Raw genomic sequence first — 16,226 nt, forward strand, 5'->3', positions numbered from 1 at the left:
GTTTAACTGCATTTTGTGTCCACAAAATTAAATTCAGTCAAGACTTGTTTTGTCAAATAAGAGAAAATTCTCAGTCTATTCATCTCACTTCAGTCTTTTTATTTCTCCACAATGAGAGTCAAACCCACAGACTGACTAACAAAGTATTCAGTCAAACTGAACTGATATCAAACATGTTGGACGACAACAACTGCAGCATTTTATCTAACTTTCTTCAACTTTAAGCTTCACTGTTCTGAATTTTTTTGAATGAAACATAAAAAAAAGGCTAACTGTGCAGCATTATTTCAACAACTTCCCAACACGATATCCTGATGCGCATGATGCCTATAGATTCCTTATATATTCTAGTTTCATATGATACCAGTATATTCTTAAAAGTGAGCCTGATAAGGCCTCTGGAACACTAAATATCGATATTTGGTGGCCAAGAATCAATATAATATTGCCACGCAAAATATCACAATACTATGCTGCATCGATTTCCCCCCCCCACCACCTCTTATTTTTATATGCCTATTTCAGTTTTTACCATCTACTAGGGATGGGCGATATATCGATATAAAAGATATATTGATATATTTTTAAATGTGATATAGAATTAGACCATATCGCATCGTCTTTATATATATATAAATGCTGCTCTTACTAGGGTTTGTCATATTTAGTTATTTCGTAACGGTCGTTCTTCTTTTTTCATATAAATATATTTATTTCAGAAAAAGATTGGCCTATTTTATTTCATAAGCTATTTTTATTTAACATATTTTTTTTATTATTTAAATGTGCACTTTATGTATCTTTGATTTAAAAAAAAAAAAAGGTACTCCTGTTATACAGTATTTATGGTCACTTAAATAAACAGTTTCAATAAAACTACTTGTGACATGTCATATTTTTTCTTTGCTCTCACTTTGTGATAAAAATATGGGGATATATATCGTATATCGATATTCTGCCTAAATATATCTGGATATGACTTTTGGTCCATATCGCCCAGCCCTAGCCTCGACCTATCCCACTCTGTCCCATCATGCAGACAGTTTGTATGTGGCTGTAGAGGCAACAGGAGCCATCCATCCATCCATCCATCTTCTGAAGAGATTATCTTGTTCAGGGTCACGGGAGGCTGGAAGAGTTCCCAGCACACACTGGGTGAGAGGTAGGACACCACCAGGACAGGTGGCTAGTCTATCACACACACATTCACACTTATGGCCAATTTAAAATCACACAATCACCAGAGCTGCATGTGTCTGGACTGTGTAATGAAACCGGCTGCACAGAGAGGAGACCCAGCTGAATGACAGACTCTGCCACTTGTCAGAAAACGGCCTCTCTTATTGCTATATCGCATATATCGATATAGTTCAATTTTTCTTCTTTCTTTACATATAAATGCTGCCCTTACTAGGGGTTGTCATATTTAGTTCTTTTGTAATGTTCGTTATTCTTTTTTCATATATTTATTTCAGAAAAAGATTGGCCTATTTTATTTCATCAAATATTTTTATTTAAGATATTTTTTTTAATTTAAATGTGCACTTTATGGAGCTTTAATTTTTTTTTAAAAAAAGGTACTCAAAAAAAATAATGATAATAATTCGATTGTTTCTTATCTCTACAGACATTAATTGTAATGATTTCTTAAATTATCATAAAAACAGATACATTCTACAGTGTCTTGCCCCACTAACTATATTTAGTCTTTAAAGTCTCACAACCAGCGCCCTATTGTATGTACACATGTAAACATCAAGCTTGAAACTGTCTGAAGACATGTAAAGCGAGAATAAATAACTGCTGATATAAAAAAAAAAAAAAAAAAAAAAAAAAGGTACTCCTGTTATACAGTACTTTTGGTCACTTAAAACAGTAGTTCGCAACCTTTTTGAGTCGCGACCCCCAAGTTAACATGCATGTTGTCCGCGACCACCGCTCACTGAACAGAATCTCACACGCACAGTTCAGATCACCCAAAAAAGAAACAATGACCTAAAAAAGGAAACAAAATGACCAAAAAAAAGACACAAAATGACCAAAAAAAGACACAAAATGACTAAAAAAAAGACACATTACCAAAAAAAGACACAAAATGACTAAAAAAAACCCCACAAAATTACCAATAAAGAAACAAAATGACCAAAAAAGACACAAAATGACCAAAAAACACACAAATTGACCACAAAATGATTAAAAAAAAGACACAAAATGACCAAAAAAACACACACAAAATGACCAAAAAGACTAAAACACATTAACACATGAACACTTTAACACAGTGGAGACTTCCAAAATGATTTGGCGACCCCCAGAAACCATCTCGCGACCCCAATTGGGGTCCCGACCCAAAGGTTGAGAATAGCTGACTTAAACGGTTTCAATTCCTGCCACTTGTCAGAAAACGGCCTCTCTTATTGCCTTGCAGATCTGATCTAATTCTCTGGATGTGGCCGCTGACTGATTGGTATTGGCTGCTAATTATTCCTGTGATAAAGACTCAATCACATGACACAACACGATCTCCTGTCTCCTCCTCACACGGGACAGCAGAGTCAGCTGACAGAAAGGCTCCATATGCTCTGTATCAGTCACACTAAAGCCACAGTGGGAAGCAGGGAGGGATGAAGGGACAGACACGGGGAGGAGAGGAAGGAGGGAAGAATGGACAAAAGCACCGGAGGACAGTTAACATGCCATTTGTCACAGGGAGATAAGGAGAGACAAAGACAGCTTTGAAGCTAATTCACTTGAAGGGGGATTGAGAGAGAAGCAAATTAAAAAGAAGGAAGGAGAGAATAGAAGGATAGAGATATGCAAAAAAAAAGGGATGTGGATTATTTAAAAGGTAGATTCATGTCAGGGTTTTGTGAGCCAGGTGGCCCAGTAACAACTGACCAAAGATTCAAATATCCTGTCATCAAACTGTTTTTACTTAAAAGAAGGGACTCTAAAGGACTTCCACTCAGTGTTTCTGTTCCCATGTTGGGTGACTTATAGAGCTACGGAAAAATAATCACCAACTATTTTGATAATCATTAGGAGTAATTCTTCATGCAAAAAGCAGAAAATGCTGATTTCAGCTTCTAAAATATGGAGATTTCCTGCTTTTCTATGCTTTATAATCACATTAAAATGAATATATTTGTGTTTTGGAATGAGAAAACAAGACACCACATTGGACTTGGAACAGTTTCTGACTATTCATCCAAACATCTAGTCATCTAGTCTAGTTTGGATCTAGTCCATCCAAACGATGATTAATCAATGATTAAAAATAATCGTTAGTTGGTGCTTGAGTGATTTGTGCCTTCATAGTTTCTTTCCTCTAACTGAAAGCCCCCTGCCTCAATATATTCACTGACCTCTCACTCTAAAAGCAACGTACAATTGCAATTTTTTTTATGTTTTCAAGTCTCTGTGCATGAGGTACTCATCAAAGTGCTAGTGGATACCAAAATAATGTATTCAGCTACATTGTCCTTGTGTTTTTGCACCATTTGGCACTTGGTAAACCTAGTTTATAATATAAAATTATTCAAACCATGCCTGAACGTAGAGCATTAGATCATTTAAAGACTAACTTGCGCAACCTTATCAGATCATTCTACAGGAAATTGCTTCAAGACTTGACTAGCCCAATTTCCATTACAGTAACAGATATATACAGCACTTTATCCAACTGATATTTTTATATTATTTTGATGATGTATATCATCATATCGCCCAGCCCTTCCTTAGCATGCATATGTGATGCTTCATTTGGAAGGTAACATCTAGTTTCTGTAATTGTGCTTGTTCAGCATGTGACTAAAACTCAACCAAAACTACATCGGTTCAAAAAAACTAAAAGTAGGTCAGGTTTGAGAGGTTAACTGATTGAAATACTTGCAAATTCCAAATTTCAACCCTAGAGAATATTGGAGGATATTACATACAGCCAGAATGTGTAAAAAAACATACGGACCCGGGGGAGGGGGGTAATATTTTGAGAAAAAAAGACTTACAGGTGTCAAATCTACGAGAAAAAAGGTGCACATTTATGAGATTTAAAGTGGTGAATCTGCGAGAAAAAAAAAGTTCTTTTTTCCCCCACTTTAGTCTCCTAAATCTGCGACTTTTTTTCAAGCAGATTTGCCACTTTAACCCCCCCTCCCCCCGCCCACGTTTATATTTTTATTCATACTTGGCCTTAATATGCCGTCAAAGTAAAGTTCTCCTTGTACAAGTCCATGTGGTTCTACGACCAAACAGAGAGACATGGGGAGCCCATTTTGATATCCACTGAAGTTACCAAATATAGTTCTTCGCCCGATAAAGGGTTAAATATACCGTCTTTGTCCAATTTGAATTTGAATACATGTCACTAAGGATAAGTAAATGATCTCATTCTGTTTAAACTTGTTGGGGACTGTAGTACGAGATGTGCCATTTCTCTAAATTAGGCCATTCTGCAGTCCACAGCTCCCCCCTGAAGCTGGAGAGTCTTCTGGGTAATGTACAATTTGCAATTTCTAATGCTACCCTGCCACAAGACATGTGGTCCTGAAGGTATCTTTTTGGTGATCTGCAGGGACAGTTATTTAAAAAACAGCTCCATCTTGACTTTAATATGGAAATAATGTGGTGTCAACACACAGACCTAAAGATAGATTGTGAAGAAGTTCTGTGGAGTGCCTCTGATTTACAACACACTTTCTGTGTGTAAGACAGAGCTGACACAATATTTTATCTTCATCATTTAATCTCCAACAATAGACTCAGTGTGTTTATTCAGCTGTCTTGCCTGATGATGGATGCATGCTCGCACTGGATTGCACTGCTGATGAAAGTCGAGGATAATATCATTGTGCAGTGCGACTACAAGGAGCAGGAGGGAGGAATGTCTCGTGTTCACTTTCCATTATTTTCACCTCACACAAAGCTGGAGAGAAAGTAAATACACATGTAGACTTCCTCTCTCCCAAACCCCCTCTTCTTCTTCTTCTTCTTCTTCTTCATCATCATGCGCTGCACTGGACCACAGTGTTTGCATGGCCGGCTCTGTGTTTGCTTTCACAAAGGCCTTATGCATATTTAATGTTTGTCTCAGAGCCCTCGGTCAGTTAATGGGTACAGCAGAGCTTTTTCACAGCAGGAGAGCAACTCACTGGGAGCTCCAGAGACCTGCTGACCTGCAGTGCACACAGTGTGTGAGATGTCGCAACACTGCACTCTGAAAGGAGGTTACTGTGAAGATGTGTGGCCACACCAAAATTTACACACAGCTTTGTATCCAAGTCACTGCAAGCTCATGATGTATTTAGGGATGTCCCGATCAGGTTTTTTTTGCTTTTTCTTTATATATACAGTACAGGCCAAAGGTTTGGACACACCCATCATTCAATGCATTTTTCTTTATTTTCATGACTATTTACATTGTAGATTCTCACTGAAGGCATCAAAACTATGAATAAACACATATGGAATTATGTACTTAACAAAAAAAGTGTGAAATAACTGAAAACATGTCTTGTATTTTAGATTCCTCAAAGTAACCACCCTTTGCTTACTAGAACATAAGACATGTTTTCAGTTATTTCACACTTTTTTGTTAAGTACATAATTCCACATGTGTTCATTAATAGTTTTGATGAATTTACAATGTCAATAGTCATGAAAATGAAGGAAAAACATTGAATGAGAAGGTGTGTCCAAACTTTTGGCCTGGACTGTAAATGCTGCCCTTACTCGGGTTAGTCATATTTAGTTATTTTGTAATTTCCATTATTATTTTCTCATATAAATATATTTATTTCAGAAAAAGATTGGCCTATTTAACTTCATAGGCTATTTTTATTTAGGATATTTTTTTATTTAAATGTGCACTTTATGGAGCTTTGGTTTTTTAAAAAGCTACTCCTGTTATACAATATTTATGTTCACTTTAATAAACGGTTTCAATAAAACTACTTGTGACATGTCATATTTGACTGAACATTTGCTCTCACTGAGATAAAAATATCGGGATATATATCGTATATCGATATTCAGCCTAAATTTATCGGGATAAGACTTTTGGTCCATATCGCCCAGCCCTAACGTGTCTTTTTTATTTTAGCATTTAACACACATTCTTTGAGCGTTTCATTGTTGTATTGAATGCAGCCTTGTCCTTGCCACCTCTTGAAATTCCCAGTTTACGTACCTCACAGTTTGCAATCGCAGTGTTATTTTCGTTCACTTTTTTTCTTCTTCTTCTTCTTGTAATGGCGGCGGCACCAACTTTAAGGTGCATTAGCGCCACCTAGGTTGAAGTGTGTGAACTTCTGCTTCGCTTATTGACATGCAGCCTGCAGTAAAATGATATCATGCTGAATATACATATATCCGATCCCTGATCGGGACATAATGTCCGATTCCAATCGAGTCTGAAACCACGTGATTGGCCCTGATTTCCGATCACGTGATCGGATCATCCCTAGATGTATTTGTGTTATTTGAATCTCTGTCCTGTAAACTGACAGCTGCATTATGAAATATTACAATACCTGCAAATGTATACATTTTTCTTAACAATGGACTCTGGTGAAAGAAGACAGTAGGAACCAAAAGCTGGATGCAGTTTTTGAAGATAGGACTCACATTGTTCCATGAGATACGCATGCTTGAATTTACCTGCCAGAATTTGCAATGGAAATGGGTTTGACTTTATATCATACAAAGCGACACAGTCACAGCCCTCAGGACTATGTGTGATCCTTATTTAAAATGCACTGAATAAAATCCATGTTGTAATTCTAGACCTGAACCCCATTGTTCTAAAAGGCCAGAGGAAATGGGACACTAACACCTGCGATTTCAGGCTCAGCGTGTCTACCTGTGGCCTAGATATCTGGCCCCAATAGAACATGGTCGAACAATAGATATCAGCAGGAAAAGAAAGGAAGAGTGAGAAAAAGACCAATAGAAATTAATATAAAAAGGAAACAAATGCTCCAAAATCGTGTTGCAGGAAAAAAAAAATGTGGGTGGTATGAGGAGGAGTGGTGTTAAATCCAATTAGTAGTTAAGTCAGAATATGTGCCGCTTCCATGGTGACTAGATCACCTTTTCTTTGTTGTCCACCATACCATTTTTTCTTTTTATAGTCTGAATCAAATCTAGAGCTGCAGATATGCAAGGCTGAGAACAGATAAGCAGCAAAAAATAAATTCTGTTCTGAGTTTATACTGATGAAAACATCTGCCTAGACACCTACACACCTGCTTTATGAGAATTAGAATTAACTCAGGAACAAAAAAACAATAGAAAAATCTGACAATTATGAATGTGGATTAAAGGTGCTTGCGGTGAGGCTTGTATAATGATATCATTTTACCCTGGCTGAACTTCTACGTAGCATTCAAGTGCCAGCTCATATCATTCACAGGGATGATAACATGTTGCTATTACATCAGCTAACTGGAGAGCACACACAGAGTTGGCAGACAGGAGCTGTGTCCCAATGTCAAGGATCCTTCCTTGGTAGGATCCTTCCTTCAGAGTCGGGTCCTCCGAAGGCAAGGCAAGAGTCCTTCCTTTGACTGGTGTAATGCACAAATGGGACAGCCTTCGGAGTGTGCAGCTGTGCGTCATTGCGTAATTGGACGTCCTGCTTAACTTCAGCGCCGCTCTCGGCCCTTTGGCTAAGATCAAGTGTAGTATCTGTTCTTATCAGTTTATTAAAAAATAAATAAATAAATTCAGCGCCGCAATTTCAAAATCAGTTCACGACATGAATGTGTCTCTGGCATCAGCACTCTGACACATATTTGTGAAAATGGAAGAAGATGCTTTAAGGTTGAATCTCCACGATTTATCAAGTAAAAACCATAAAGTGGATTAAACCTGAATATTTAACTGATCCTGGCTGAATTCGGCCGCTACTTAGTGTCATGAATGCAGCGGCGCATAATTCATCATGGAAATATATTCTGTGATTTTTTATTTTTTATTTTACAGTACAGTACAATAACAGTTATTTATAAATAACAATAACGGATAATAGCGGACTTTCGGTCCCTGTAAACACAATAAAGAAATGTATAACTTTCTGAATGGCACAGTTGCACATAGTACATCATCATCGGACACATATAAATTAATAAACAATAACTTTAGCGACTGAGACGGCATTAATTAACTTAACCGGCAATGTATCAAGATGACGTTTATTATCTTTAGACAAATATTCTGGCATTTGTTTATGTATATGTTTTTGCTTGACTTTGAACACACGTTTTGTAAGTTATGTGACAACATTCAGTGTAAACTGTAAATACTTATTTAAATGCGTCGCTGTTTCTACGCTCGCCATTTTTAAATCTCCCGGTAGACCGGTGTGCGCAATGCTTTATGGGTAATGGGAGCGCACGGAGGATACACACATGCATCCTTGGAATTTGGGCAGAAGAAGGACTCTGTCCTCCGGAGCATCCTCGACATTGGGACAGTCCTTCGGCGGCTGTCGATGACGTGGCATCCTTCAAATCCAGCCGTTTGAGCATCCTTCCTTGACATTGGGACACAGCCAGAGTACAGAGTCCGTCTCCATGTAAACACAAGTCTGATCCCATTAGTTTAACATGAGTGTAAGGATAGTGTAAGGTTTTCATTACATGCATATAGGGCTGGGCGATGTATCCATATATTTTTAAATGTGATATGGAATTAGACCATATATCGATATACCGGTAGTTCAATTATTTTTTCTTTTATATATAAATGCTGCCCTTACTAGGGTTTGTCATATTTAGTTCTTTTGTAATGTTTGTTGTTGTCTTTTCTCATACAAATATTTTTATTTCAGAAAAAGATTGGCCTATTTTATTTCATAGGCTATTTTTATTGAATTTTTTTTAATTTAAATATGCACTTTATGGAGTTTTGATTAAAAAAAGGCTACTGCTGTTGTTATACAGTATTTATGTTCACTTAAATAAAGGGTTTCAATAAAATTATTTGTGTCCTATTTGGCTTTGGCTGAACATTTACTCTCACTTTGCGATAAAAAATATCAGGATATATATCGTATATCGATATTCAGCCTAAATATGTTTTTATTTAAAAGGAGCCCATTTGCTGACGCCAAGACGACAGCTAGTCTTCCTGGAGTCCAGACAATAATTTTTGATAGAGTACCACAGGGATTAAAAACTCAAGTCATTATAAAAATATAAAAAAATGTTTTAAAAAGATGAGTAAGAAAGCATTATACAGTCTTGTATTACATAGCCCAACCACACTCAAATAAAATTAAGATATAATTAAGGTGATGACATAAAATACTTTCTTAATCTTCTTTTTAAACCAGCCTTTCCCTTAATTTCATCAACCTCATCTGAAAGATTTATCCAAAGTGCAGTTGACCTAAAAAACACTGACAACTTCAAAGAGACAGTCTTAGGAAATGGTAGAGTTATCAGTCCACTATTCGCCCTTCGAGTGTTATAATAATGAGTATTTGAGCGGAAAATTATATTATTATAGAAAGATTTAGGAGTATTAATTATTATATTATTATATATTCTATGCAAGTATATTAGTACATTATATATATATATATATATATATATATATATATATTAGAAGTAGACCAAAACATCGGCCGAACGATATATTGGGCCAATATTTGCGTTTTTTACTTGAATTGGCATCGGCTGATACGTGCGTGCATTCGCCAATCATTTAGCCCATTTCACTGAGCCAACACCAGGCAAGGCTCGGTGCAACATCTGCCATTCTCTGGTGAGCTGCTGCTGATACCGGAAAAAGAGAAACACATCAAATATGTGGATCATCTGATCGGCCACCACCTCCAAGCCTAGAACAACTTATAAAAAGGAAAGGAAGATCGAGCAGAAGCATGTTTGTTTTGTTAATTAATGTTTCTTTTTTGGTTTAAATTGAGACTTGTGTAACATTTGTGATCATTGTGTCATTTTTATCATGTAAATGGAGGGAGAAAAGTCAATATCGGCTTCAAGATCGGCTCAAAACAATCGGCAGCACATCGGGGATCGGTTAAGACTGATGTCAAAATAATCGGTATCGGCATCAGCTTTAAAAAACCTGTATCGGAACATGACTTTTGGTCCATATCGCCCAGCCCTACATGCAGAGTTGCTTGCCTCTGTGTCTTTTATTTCTTTTACTACTTTTAACTACGTCTTTTATTTATTTTACTATGTTTATCTGTTTGATTGTATTGTTTTATTTATAGCATCATTTTAGATTTATACACTTGTTATTTATTGCTGATTGTTATATGGAAATGTTTGTTTTATTGTTGATTCTATGTACAGCAAGTGGATTGGATTGGATTGCTTTTTTTGCTTAGAAACCAGGTAGTGTTGTATTGTGCTGGGGCAACAAATTATACCTTTATATCCTATTCATATCCAAAGCTTTGGTTCCCTAAATCATATATATACATATATATATTTCGGGATATGACTTTTGGTCCATATCACCCAGCCCTACATGCAGTGTTGCTTTTTTTGCTTAGAAACTAGGTAGTGTTGTACTGTGCTGGGGCAACAAGTTATCCCTTTATCTCCTATCCATGTCCAAAGCTTTGGTTCCCTAAACCAGGCCCAAGAGCCTCCAGTGTGTTAAACCACAGCTTGTATGACATCAGACCGTTTTGACCACGTTGCATTCACTGTTATCTATTATACACCTGTAATCAGCCAGTGTCATTTGGCAGTGAAGCATATGCGACACAAAAAAAAAAAACCCCACATGCATTCTTAACACGGGTTCGTGTACTTCCTTGTATGACAGATGTTACCTGGGGAGGCCAAGGTGTCTTTATCCGACGAGGAGCTGTGTCTGCTCCGCCTGCTCCTCTTCTCTCGTCCATCCCGCGGGGACGAGCTTCCTGCTAAGCACGGCAACAGCAGCGTCTCTTCCCCGGAGCCGTCCGTCTCCAGCTCGGTCAGGACGCTTTCACAAGAGTTAGAGATACGAACGGCGGCTCCGGGGTTCCCCGCGAGTCCCAACCCTATCCCATTCCTGTCAAATAACACCTTGGGAGGGTGTGAGGAGTGAAAGTTAGTGTCTGAAGCAGACCCCGCTGCTGCTCCGGTGTCCAGCCCGGACCCGCCGCTCTCTGTCTCTGTCGGGTCGCATTCTGACATCATTGTTGCTCAGCTCTTAATACGTACAGTTAAATGTACATTTAATGACACTGACTTCCCTTTAAACTGTCAGCGCTTCATTTTAAGGTGACTCCCTTCTCTCCACGAGTGTATAAACCCCGAATAAATTATTAGAAAGCAGCTGCTTTCGCTCACCGAAATGTCCACATAATCCGTCAAGCTCGTCTGTTCTGCTTCCTAGTTAGCGCTCTGCGCATGCGCACAGCGAAAGAACACCGTTGGCTGACGTTGCCTTCAAGTGCTGCCGCTGAAGTCCGAACATCCGAACTTTAACCCTCTATGGTACGCATTGTGATGCCAGTTAGGAAAAAGGAGTGTTTTTTGTCTTAAAATAGACTAAATGAACATAATCTGAAGAGATTTTACAATTATTATTATTATTATTAATATTATTTTTGGTTTTAAGTTTTTAAGTTTTTAAAATAAATTTTAACATTGTTTATTTAATAAACATCTGTAAACGAATCAGTAGCTTCAACAGGGTACAATACATAACATTTTAAATTTAAAAACATTATAATAGGAACTTTTTAACCGGTTTCTTTTCTGAATGGTGCCTGTAGGAAACATTGTACCATTGAACCAACGACCCATTGAAATGAATGTCTTGAACAGTCTAAGTGTATGAAACTATCAAAAATAAAGGTTTACTCACCTATCAGTTGGAAAATATTTTTTTCCAGATGGAAAAGGGCCAGGAAATTACTTTTTGAGTGATTTTTGTGCCGCAAAATGGCAAAGCTGTTTCCTTTGGAAAAGTCTGCAAAATAGGGTTTCAATATGGCCTCCTGGAGGTCATGTGACAAATTAAAGCATTGATATTGGTTCCCTATACTTCCCTCTTTTTTAAAGTATTGCATCTCTCAAAAACATGTATTATAGAAATTTGACGGGCCAAAAATGGGGCAACATCGACCATAGAGGGTTAAAGAGGTTGGCAATTTCCCTGTCACATTAGCTCTTAACAATAACAGTTAGGCAGTTATCTAAGATTTAGTAGAGAAATCACACACAACTTCTCATGGTTACACTATAGCTAATGTAGAGTATAAACCATAAGTATAAACCAATGATATGCTTTCAGACCTATCCAAACAAGGTACACATAGGCTACCTATATATATCTCAGATGAACTGTTCAAATCAACTCAAATCAAATCAATCAATTCAAATCATTCCATATTGTCTTTCAATAACCCTTTAACACCACATGTCCACTGAACTTCAGTGTACCTGTATATAGGGCTGCAACTTACGATTATTTTCATTATCCATTAATCTGTTGATTATTTAACCCTTTGGAGTTTGGGGCTATTTTGTTGGTTTTTTATGAACTTTTCATTCTGCCTGTATAAATGACTTCATGCCATGTTGGTATTGTTTTCAGCTCAATCTCACCTATATGACCTGATTATTATTTTTTTAATTTTGACTTACTGAATCAACATTTTCAACACACAAAAAACACACTAAACACAAACACATAAAACACAGTTGTTTTTTTGTTTGTTGTTTTACAAGAAAATACATAAAAACACACTTAAAACACACACAAAAATTGACAAAAATCACACAAAAAAAACATTCAAGACAAAATATTGCATTAAAAACCTTTGCAAAAACGTACACTTGGTCGAGGTGTTTTTTTTTTTTTTTACCTTTGCTGAAAAAGGGTTGATGCATTAAATTGGACATGGAAACTTCTAAAAAAATCTGACAGCAGAGCTCGATGCTGCTTCGTTTTTTTCGTTGCAGCGTCATGAAGAAGTCTTGTGCCGGTTCTTTCGTGGACTCCAGAGGGTTAAACGATTAATCGATTAGTTGTTTGGTCAATAAAATGTTGAAAAATATCAATCAGTGTTTCCCGTCCTCAAATCTCTTGTCTTGTCCACAAATCAAAGAGATATTCAGTTTATTGTCAAAAAGGAACAAATAAACCAGGAATATTCACATTGAAGAAGCTGAAATCAGAGAATTTGGACTTATTGTCTTTGAAAAACTGCTCAAACCAATTATTAGATTATCAAAATAGTTCCGAATAGATGAATTTAATAATAGACTATTGTTCGATTAATTGAATAATAGTTGCAGCTCTACCTGTATATTATTTCTTTTTATAGTTTATGTAAGCTGTTTTTTAAACATGCTACTGTCCCTGTCAATATAAATATTGCCATATCCACCTATCACAAAGCAACCTGTTACATTAATTACATATTATTCCAGAACCCTTTAAACTCTGCACCATTGCACTATTGTCTTGTATACAAATTTCCTTGTGTTGTGTTTTGTAGGTATTTTCAATATACATATCTGTAGCTGTATAACTGGCATGCCTATCTCTGTGCAAATAGGCCTACATTAAGAGTAACAAAAAAATCAGATTAATTGTATGTGCACACACTTACTTGGCCAATAAAGCAGATTCTGAATCTGATTGTCATATAGGTCAGCTACTTATTGCAGGTAAAAACTAGTTGCTATGGATTTTGTCTCCATTTATATCGGTCAATACATGTCATTAAAAGAGAAGTAACAAACCAGAAAAAAAACATTGATCAAAGTAAACAATAAGTAAATAGAGAAAGAAAATTGATAATAGACATTTGGACCGAAAAGGCTGAAGCATAACTTAATAGGCCTACCCTGTTACAACTCAAGTTAATTTAAAAATTAGAAATGTACAATCTGTTATTTATTAATAAAAGAAATAAACAGTCACAAAAGTTGCTATGGATTATTGAGCCAGTCATTTTAATTAAGACAGCGTCATTTTAGAAACCAGATTAACCAACACTGTAAAAACAATGGAAATAATGTATTTAGGCTACATTGGTTTTTTTAAGGTCTCATTATTAAGAACGTCCCCCAATCTTAACACACACATTTAAATACAGGTGCATCTCAATATATTAGAATATGATGGAAAAGTCCATTTCCAGTAGTTCAAGTCAAATAACCCCAACCAAGTATTGAGTCATATTGATGGACATACTTTTCAGAGGCCAACATTTCCATATTAAACATACTTTTAAAATTGGTCTTTTGAAATATATTTTTTTTAAGATATTGAATTTTAGGTCTTTAATAAATGTGAAACCAAAGGTGACCGTGCCTTTGTGCCAGCGGCCCCGAGGCTCTGGAGTAAAACGCCCTGGCACATCTGATAAAAAAAATTAAAAAATTAAAAAATTAAAAAATTAAAAAATTAAAAAATTAAAAAATTAAAAATTAAAAAATTAAGAAATTAAAAAATTAAAAAATTTAAAAAATTTAAAAAATTTTAATTTTAAAATTAAAAAATTAAAAAATATATATTTCATATTCCATTGTATTGCATTGTGTTAATGTATTTTAGCATTTTAGTTGTTTTTTTTCTTTCTAGTTTTTACCTTATTTCTGGTAACTGCGATATCATAACAGCACTTTGGTCAACCCCGGTTGTTTTTAATGTGCTTTATAAATAAAGTTTGAGTTGAGTTGAGTTGAGTAAGGCATAATCATTATTATTTGAAGAAATTAAATAAATTAAGACATGAAATGTTTCATTCTGTGTGCAATGGATCTATATAATGTGTTATTTCCACTTTTTGAATTGAATTACTGACATAAATTAACTTTTCTATGATATTCTAATTTATTGAGATGCACCTGTATTAAAAAAATTTTGGTATAGGCAGACTTTTTTTTTTTTTTTTTAAATTTAATGTAATATGTGGATTATGAGATTTGGGCCCCTGGGCACTCCTACATAGGAGCAAGACAAACATTTGTTAAGCCTTTTTTGTTGTTGTCTTGTGTCCCTTTGGTCTTTCTGTCTCCTTGTAGTTGTTTTGTGTCTCTTTGTGGTTGTCTGTGTGGTTGTTGTTGTTGTTTTGGTATTTTTGTAGTTATTTTTGTCCCTTTCCATAGTTGTTGAGAGTCTCTTTGTGTCTCTGTGCAGCTGTTTTAAATGTCTCTGTAGTGGCTTTTAGTCTCTTTATAGTCTTGTTCAGAATCACTCTGTTTGTCCCTTGAAGGGAGATTAGTTTTGCAGCAGGACACACAGGACAAGGTACACAACGATAATAGAATAAGACCCAATAAAAGTCTAAAAAACACAGTCAAAGAAACGCCATACGCATATATAAAATCACTGACACATGTTCATTACAGAGCTAATACCCCTAAATGGTCTACCTGGTATAGGCGAAAAGTGCAATGTGCAGATGTGCAAGAAGCAGACTTGTGAAGATGAGCTATTTGAGGGCTAATTTCTATTAGTTAAATAAATGGCAGTTGGTATAAATGAGACCTGGAGTCTTTTAGTCCTCCACCTAGGGGCCCTAAGATGATGGCACAAGCATTCTAAGAGGTTTCACAGGTAGAGTTTTGTTTTTTTGCATCTTTCCTGTCATCTACATAATTTGAGCAAGAGGATATTTGTGTCTCTCTCAAACAGCCTAACTTCTTTTATAAGTATATATAACTTTTTTTTAATTTTTTTTAAAGTTACGTTGATACCAGCAATGTGGTGTCACCTTTAAAACAAATGTATTTCTCAAAGTAATAAGGTAAGTTGGTTCTGTTAAAGTTACTCCCGTCTATTATGGTTGAGTGCATGTTCACATGTTCAACATCTGGCTCAAGAACGGCTAATTTCTATTAGTTAAATAAATGGCAGTTGGTATAAATGAGACCTGGAGTCTTTTAGTCCTCCACCTAGGGGCCCTAAGACGATGGCAAGAGCTCAAATTCATTCCAAAGAGGATGATCAGGACAATCCATAATGGCGTTAGCCTTCCTCAGGACCTGTCTGTTATACATAGACATAAAGCCTTCCTGACCACTTCCTGAAATCCTGAAAGTTCAGGTTTCCAAACCATGCAACAATACAAAAGTTTAAAACAGATTCAATAAAACTTGTGTAAAAGAGAGTTGTGTTGTGTCTCTTTGTAGTTGTTTTATGTTTCTTTGTGGTCATTTTGCATGTTTTCCTTTTTGGCACATGTCTCTTTGAGTGACAGGCCCGTACATCCATGCTTGTTGTGGGTTAAATTAGTT

At 36.1% G+C, this 16,226-nt stretch overlaps 1 protein-coding gene and 1 non-coding gene across 2 annotated transcripts in view; one reads left to right on the forward strand and one right to left on the reverse strand.

Moving 5' to 3' along the window:
* pi4k2b (phosphatidylinositol 4-kinase type 2 beta) overlaps positions 1–11,353 on the reverse strand; it is a 29,223-nt gene extending 17,870 nt beyond the window's left edge. Inside the window, exon 1 of the mRNA XM_059358175.1 lies at positions 10,814–11,353. Within this exon, the coding sequence (XP_059214158.1) occupies positions 10,814–11,165 (352 nt within the window). The 5' untranslated portion in view covers positions 11,166–11,353. The remainder of the gene's footprint in view (positions 1–10,813) is intronic.
* LOC131980076 (U2 spliceosomal RNA) lies at positions 7,646–7,832 on the forward strand. Its single transcript, XR_009395179.1, has one exon. It is a non-coding gene; the product is annotated as a U2 spliceosomal RNA (small nuclear RNA).
* Positions 11,354–16,226: the final 4,873 nt, after the last annotated feature.

The sequence above is a fragment of the Centropristis striata genome, chromosome 1 (genome assembly GCF_030273125.1).
Source record: "Centropristis striata isolate RG_2023a ecotype Rhode Island chromosome 1, C.striata_1.0, whole genome shotgun sequence".
Lineage (NCBI taxonomy): Eukaryota > Metazoa > Chordata > Actinopteri > Perciformes > Serranidae > Centropristis > Centropristis striata.